General features: G+C 66.5%; 1 protein-coding gene and 3 non-coding genes across 5 annotated transcripts; all 4 read left to right on the top strand.

Moving 5' to 3' along the window:
* Window positions 1–936: 936 nt before the first annotated feature.
* Window positions 937–6,055, top strand: IL34 (interleukin 34). Of its 2 annotated transcripts, XM_040571410.1 has the most exons (7): window positions 937–989; window positions 2,321–2,469; window positions 2,568–2,671; window positions 2,799–2,876; window positions 3,158–3,331; window positions 4,562–4,694; window positions 4,768–6,055. In XM_040571410.1, the coding sequence occupies exons 2-7, from the start codon at window positions 2,406–2,408 to the stop codon at window positions 4,833–4,835; spliced, it is 621 nt and encodes a 206-aa protein (XP_040427344.1). In that variant the 5' UTR covers window positions 937–989; window positions 2,321–2,405; the 3' UTR covers window positions 4,836–6,055. The 2 variants fall into 2 exon arrangements, with proteins under 2 accessions (XP_040427344.1, XP_040427343.1); XM_040571409.1 differs by lacking the exon at window positions 937–989 and having other exon boundaries at window positions 1,157–2,469.
* On the top strand, window positions 3,400–3,470 carry TRNAG-GCC. Its single transcript has one exon. It is a non-coding gene; the product is annotated as a tRNA-Gly (tRNA).
* TRNAG-GCC lies at window positions 3,695–3,765 on the top strand. Its single transcript has one exon. It is a non-coding gene; the product is annotated as a tRNA-Gly (tRNA).
* TRNAG-GCC lies at window positions 4,179–4,249 on the top strand. The gene has a single exon. It is a non-coding gene; the product is annotated as a tRNA-Gly (tRNA).
* Window positions 6,056–6,180: the final 125 nt, after the last annotated feature.

The raw sequence follows: 6,180 nt of genomic DNA, 5'->3' as shown, positions 1-6,180 counted from the left end.
GTCTGGGGGGCTCTGGGAGTCCCAGGGGTGCCCCGGGTGGGGGGACACGGGCATGGTGTGGGCTCCCCCACCCCGCAGGGCCTTCCCTCTCCTGCCCCCGCTCTCCTGGGGTGCTGCTGCCAGGCCTTCCTCCTGTACCGGCCTCATCCTCACCTCGTCACCCTGCCCTTTGCACCCTTCCCTTTGCACCCTCCCCTGCCTTCCGCCTGGTGCCTCCATCTTGGGGGAGTGGGGGGGGCAGGGGCTGCACCCTTGGGCTCCAGCACCATATGGGGGCGCCCCCTGCCCGGCACCGCGCTTTTGGGGCAGGGAGGGCTCCGTGCTTTACACCGGGAGGCTGCGGGCTGAGCCTGAGCTTGTGTCCCCCCACCTGGGGCTCCCTTTCCCCAGGGGTCCCCCAGCACCGTGCCGAGGGTGGAACCGCGCCCGGGGTGCCCCCATGGGTGTCCCAAGGACCCGGTGCCCCCCCCGGGCTGCTCGGGGAAGCGGGGCCGGGCCGCTGGGGGGCAGCTCCCGGCAGCCGCCGCCGCCCTGACTCGGTGCCAGGGGAATCCCGGCGGCTCCGGCGGCGCCGCCCCGCTCCCACCGCCGGGGGGGCTCAGGGAGGACCAGGGGGGGCTGTGCCGGCCCCCCCCCCCCCCCATCACCCCGACCCCTCCCGTTATCGGGTTTCGGGGACCGGGGGGGTTCGTCCCGGGTCCCCCCGCCTTTGGGCACCCCGAGGGGCTCCGGGGGGGGGGCGGGGAGGGGGGTGCCGGGCTCCGGGGACTCCGTGCGCCCCCCGTGGGCTCCGCGCGCCCCCCGCCCGGTGCCCGGTGCCCGGTGTCGGTCCCGGTGCCGGCCCCGCCCGCTGCCGGCCCCGCCGCCGCCCCCCGACCGCCTCCCGGGGAGCCCGGCACGGCCCCGCCGCCACCGGGAGGGACCGGGACGGGGACCGGGACCGGCACCGGGACGGGGACAGGGACCGGCACCGGCACCGGCACCGCCAGGTGGGCACGGGGACACCGGGGGGGCACCGGGGGGCGGGGGGGAGGAGGGGGTAGGAGGGGGGTCTCGCGTGGGGGGGGGAGAGGGGGATTGAGGGGGTATGGGAGGTATGGGGGGCACACCGCGTGGGGACATGGGGGGGTCACTGCGTGGGGTCAGGGCTTGGGGACAGGGCATGGGAACGGGGCGTGGGGACACCGCGTGGGGGTAGGGCATGGGGACAAAGTGTGGGGACAGGGCATGGGGACACCGTGTGGGGCATGGCATGGTGACAGGGACTGGGGACACCACGTGGGGATATGGCACGGGGACACTGTGTGGGGACATCGTGTGGGGGTATGGTGTGGGGACCCTGCACAGGATCAGGGCATGGGGACACTTCGTGGGGGTACGGCATGGGGATGGGGCATGGGAACAGGGCAGGGGGACAGGGCAGGGGGGGGTGTGGGTACACCGCGTGGGGATATGGTATGGGGACAGGGCATGGGAACAGGGCACGGGGACACCGCATGGGGGCATGGCAGGGGGACACTGTGTGGGGACACTTTGTGGGGACAGGGCAGGGGGATAGGTGTGGGGACACCATGTGGGGACACCATGTGGGGATTTGGTATGGGGACACTGTGTGGGGTCAGGGCATGGGGACACTGTGTGGGGGTATGGCATGGGGACGGGGCATGGGGACACAACACAGGGATACGGTGTGGGGACAGGACGTGGGGACATCGTGTGGGAACAGGGCATGGGGGCACTGTATGGGGGCATGGCATAGGGACACTGCGTGGGGACAGGGCATGGGGACGTTGTGTGGGGGCATGGCAGGGGGACACCGTGTGGGGACAGGGCACAGCAATAGGGCGTGGGGACACCACCTGGGGATATGGTATGGGGACAGGGCGTGGGAACAGGGCATGGGGACATCGTGTGGGGACAGGGCATGGGGACATCAAGTCAGGACATGGCGTGGGAACAGGGTGTGGGAACAGGGCATGGGGACACTGTGTGGGGGCATGGCACAGTCCCCACATGGGGACGTGGACACAGGGACACTGCATGGGGGCATGGCACAGTCCCCAGGTGGGGGGGACAGGGCCTGGGGACAGCATGGGGACAGCATGGGGACACGGCACAGCCGCTGTGAGGGGTCATGACAGAGGCATGGCACAGGGGCACTGTGTAGGGACACAGCGCGGGGACATAACGTGGGGACATTGCACGGGGACATGGCAAGGCCCCATGGGGTGGGTGCCCTTGCCCCCTGTGCGATGTCCCAAGGCCCCGCAGCTGACAGCGAGGCCAAGCGGGGGCCTGACCCCCACCACCCCCATGGCAGGTGGCAGCCGTCGGGGGCCACCACCGCACACCATCCCCTGTCCCCTGTCCCCTGTCCCCCGTCCCCTGCCCCGCACCCCCCGGCCATGCAGGCTGCGCCGCCGCCCGCCCCCGCCGTCACCATGCACCAGGGCTACGCGGCCGTGCTGTGTGAGTACGGGTGTCAGGGGGGTGTCCCCGGGTTGTCCCCATGGGGTGTCACCCGGGGGTGTCACCGTGCAGGGTGGAGGCTGACGTACCCCCCACAGGTGTCCTGGCCGTGCTGAGGCTGGAGGCTGCCGCGCTGGGCGAGTGCGAGCTGGTGCGGCTGCTGCAGGACCAGCTGCGCTACGAGAAGCGCCTGCAGTACACGGTACCCGGCCTCCCGGCCTCCCGGCCTCCCCACCCGCCTTGGGGGGCAGCCTCCATTTCGGGGGGCCTGGAGGCCGGGCCTCCTCCCCGCCAGCCCCTTGTGCTCTTTCCCCTGCGCCCCCCGGCAGAAGCACTACTTCCCTGTCGGATACACGCTGCGGGTCCAGTACGAGGAGGTGCTGAGGCCGGCCAACATCACACGCCTGGTGAGGCCGTCATGGGGACAATTTGGGGACGAGGCCGGGGTGGAGGCCGCGGCGGAGGTGGTGGTGGGATGGTGTTTGGGGTTTGGTGGTTTGGGGTTTGGTGGTTTGGGGTTTGGAGGTTTGGGTTTTGGTGTTTTGGGGTTTGTGGTTGGGGTTTGGTGGTTGGGGTTTGGGTTTTGGGGTTTGGTGGTTTGGTGGGTTGGGGTTTTGGTGGGTTGGGGTTTTGGTGGTTGGGTGGCAGGGAGGCCACAGCCTCACCCCCGGCCTCCCCCGTCCCGCAGCGTGCCGGGGCGGCCTCGGAGGCCTCGCTGCGCTACCTCTGGTTCCACGTCAGCGCGCAGGCGGTGCAGCGGATCCGCGAGGTGCTGCCGGAGCAGCACCCATCATGGCCCTACGCCCGCGACCTGGGCCAGCTGCTCGACGCCCTGGGCCGGGAGTACGGGCAGTACCGGCAGGTGGGGAGGGGAAGGGCCCGTGTGACCCTGGGGAGGGGAGGGAGGGCCGGGGGAGGGCCCACAGCTGGGCATTGGTGGTTCAGTGGTAGAATTCTCGCCTGCCACGCGGGAGGCCCGGGTTCGATTCCCGGCCAATGCAGCAATCCATTTTTTTTTTTTTGGGTCGGTGTGGTGTTAACTCTGAAGCCTACTGACAGCCTCCCTGCCCTCCTGCCCCACAGTGGTGGGATGGGGCACTGCTGCTGGTGGGGGATATGGGGTGGGAGGTGGGTGCTAGGCCCTGCCCCACTACTGCCCCTGCCCCTCTGCTGCCCCCCTGCCCTGGGAGCAAAGGGGTGGGCGCTGTGGGGTGCCCCACATCTGGCATTGGTGGTTCAGTGGTAGAATTCTCGCCTGCCACGCGGGAGGCCCGGGTTCGATTCCCGGCCAATGCAGAAATCCCAAAACTTTTGCCCTCCAGTTCCCTGGGGGGTGGGGGGGGTGACCCAGGTGCTGTTCCCTGTGGGATCCCCCCTCCGGCTCCCTCCCCCTGCACCCCACAGCTGTCTGTGTGCAGCCCCCAGGGTGGCATCACCATGGTCCCCAGCCAGGTGGCAGCTGGGGGGGCCCTGTCCCCATTTTGGGGCGCCCCACCACCACCACTGTATTGTGTGGGATGGGTCTCACCTTATTACAGGGCTGTTGTGCCCCCTCCGAGCTGCGGGGTGTGGGGCAGGCCTTAGGAATGCTGCACAGCCCCAGCCATGTCATGGTGCTGTGGGGTGCCCGGCTGGGGGGGGACAGGGATGGACAGACCCCATCTGTGGGGCAGGGCCGTGGGCAGGCACTGTGGGGTGCCCCACATCTGGCATTGGTGGTTCAGTGGTAGAATTCTCGCCTGCCACGCGGGAGGCCCGGGTTTGATTCCCGGCCAATGCAGAAATTCACAAAATTTTTGCCTCCGATATCCCTTGCGGGGGGGACTCTAGGGGCCCATCACTGCTCCCTGCAGCACGCCCCTGAACCCCACAACAGCAGATGTGCAGCCCCTTGGGGTGCCCCGTTGGGAAAGCACGAGCTTTGCTGTCCCGTGTGGCTGCGGCGTTCACTCTGAAGTCTACTGACAGCCTCCCTGCCCTTCCCCGCTACAGGAGGCCCGGGTCAGACTCCCGGCCAATGCAGCCCCCCCCACCCCCTTCCCCGCCTCCCCCAGACCCCCTTCGCTCCCCGAATCGTGACGTGTCCCTGCAGAGCGACGTGGCGGCGGCGGTGGCCGAGCTGGTGCAGCGGCTACACAGCGGTGAGCGGCGCCCCAAGGCCGTGCGCCCCAAGGCGCTGCTGGACAACTGCCTGCGGGTGCTGCGGATGCTCTTCGGGGCACCCTGTGAGTGGGGAAGGGGGTCCGGGGGTGGTCCTGGGTGCTGCCCCCCGCGCTGACCCCTGGCCTCTCCGCACAGGTCGGTGGGGAGCCACGGAGAGCGGCGGCGAGGCGGGGAGCCAGCGAGGAGGAGGAGGAGGAGGGTGAAGGGCACGCTGGGTGGGGGGCTCTTCGGGCATTTCGTGTTCTTTTTCATGTTTCTATTCTAATTTTTTATTTTTTTAATGTTTTTTATTTTTTATTCTTTATTTTTTATTATTTTTTATTCCTTCTTTATTTTTTTATTTTCTTCTTTTTTATTTTCTTCTTTTCTTTATTTTCTTTTTTTTTTTCTTCTTTTTTTTTTTAATTTCTTTATTCTGTATTTTTATTTTTTATTTTAAAATTTCTTTTAGCTTTTTAAAAACTCACCCGTTTTTAACATTATCCTCCCGTCCCGGCCTCCATTAACCACTTGGCGGCGCCCAGCACCGAGCCCGGGCCCCGGGCGGGGGGGGCCGAGGCCGAAGGGCGGAGCCGCAGCTCCTCTGCCTCCGGGGGAGGGAGGAGATGAGGGGGGCGACCGGAGCTGCCCCATGGACATTGCGCCCCAGGGACCTCCCACCCCATGGACATCCACCCCTTGGACGTCCCTCCCCATGCATATCCTGCCCCTATGGATATCCCCCTCCATCGGCATCCTGCCCCATGGACCATCTGCCCCATCGACATCCCTTCCCGCCCTAGGAATACCCCCACCCCATGGACAGCCCACCCCATGGACAACCCTCCCCATAGACATCCCTCCCTATGGACCTCCTTCCCCATGGACATCCTGTCCCATCAAACTCTCACCTCCATAGACGTCCCTCCCCGTAAACATCCCTCCCCATGGACCTCCCACCCCATCGATGTCCCTCCCCATAGACATCCTACACCATAGATGACCCTCCCATAGTCATCCCACCCCACGGCCCTCCCTCCCCATTGACCTCCTGCCCTATAGCCATCCCTCCCTATGGACCTTCTGCCCCATAGATATCCTATCCTATGGCACTCCCTCCCCCTGGACCTCCCGCCCCAAAGACATCCCACGTCATTCCCCATGGACATCTCACTCCATTTACATCCTTCCCCATAGACATCCCCCCCATAGCCCTCCCGCCCCATAGACATCCTACCCTATGGCTCTCCCTCCCCATGGACCTCCCACCCCACAGCCGTCCTGCTCCATAGATGTCCCCTCCATAGACTTCCCCCCGCCCATTGACATCCCTCCCCATTGACGTCTTCCCCCACTGAAACATCCCACCCCATAGCCATCCCTCCCTTATGGACCTGCTACCCCATAGACGTCCCTCCCCATAGACACTCTACCCTATGGCCCTACCTCCCCATGGACCTCCTGCCCAATGGACATCCCTCCCTATGGACCTCCCTCCCCATGGACCTCCCACCCCATAGACCTCCCTCCCCAGCTCCCAGCCCTTCCAGCTATGGGGTGGGGTGGCGC

This window comes from Cygnus olor, chromosome 12 (assembly GCF_009769625.2).
Source record: "Cygnus olor isolate bCygOlo1 chromosome 12, bCygOlo1.pri.v2, whole genome shotgun sequence".
In the NCBI taxonomy this organism is placed as follows: Eukaryota; Metazoa; Chordata; class Aves; order Anseriformes; family Anatidae; genus Cygnus; species Cygnus olor.
Note: the sequence above shows the minus strand (reverse complement) of the source record. Positions and strands in the feature narration are given on the sequence as shown.

Excerpts from the sequence above, each read along its gene's own strand:
- IL34 (XM_040571409.1), top strand. The coding sequence starts at position 2,211 with ATGGCAAGGCCCCATGGGGTGGGTGCCCTTGCCCCCTGTGCGATGTCC. Across the intron at positions 2,877-3,157 it reads CGGCCAACATCACACGCCTG|CGTGCCGGGGCGGCCTCGGA; the intron begins GTGAGGCCGTCA and ends CCCGTCCCGCAG. Across the intron at positions 3,332-4,561 it reads AGTACGGGCAGTACCGGCAG|AGCGACGTGGCGGCGGCGGT; the intron begins GTGGGGAGGGGA and ends GTGTCCCTGCAG.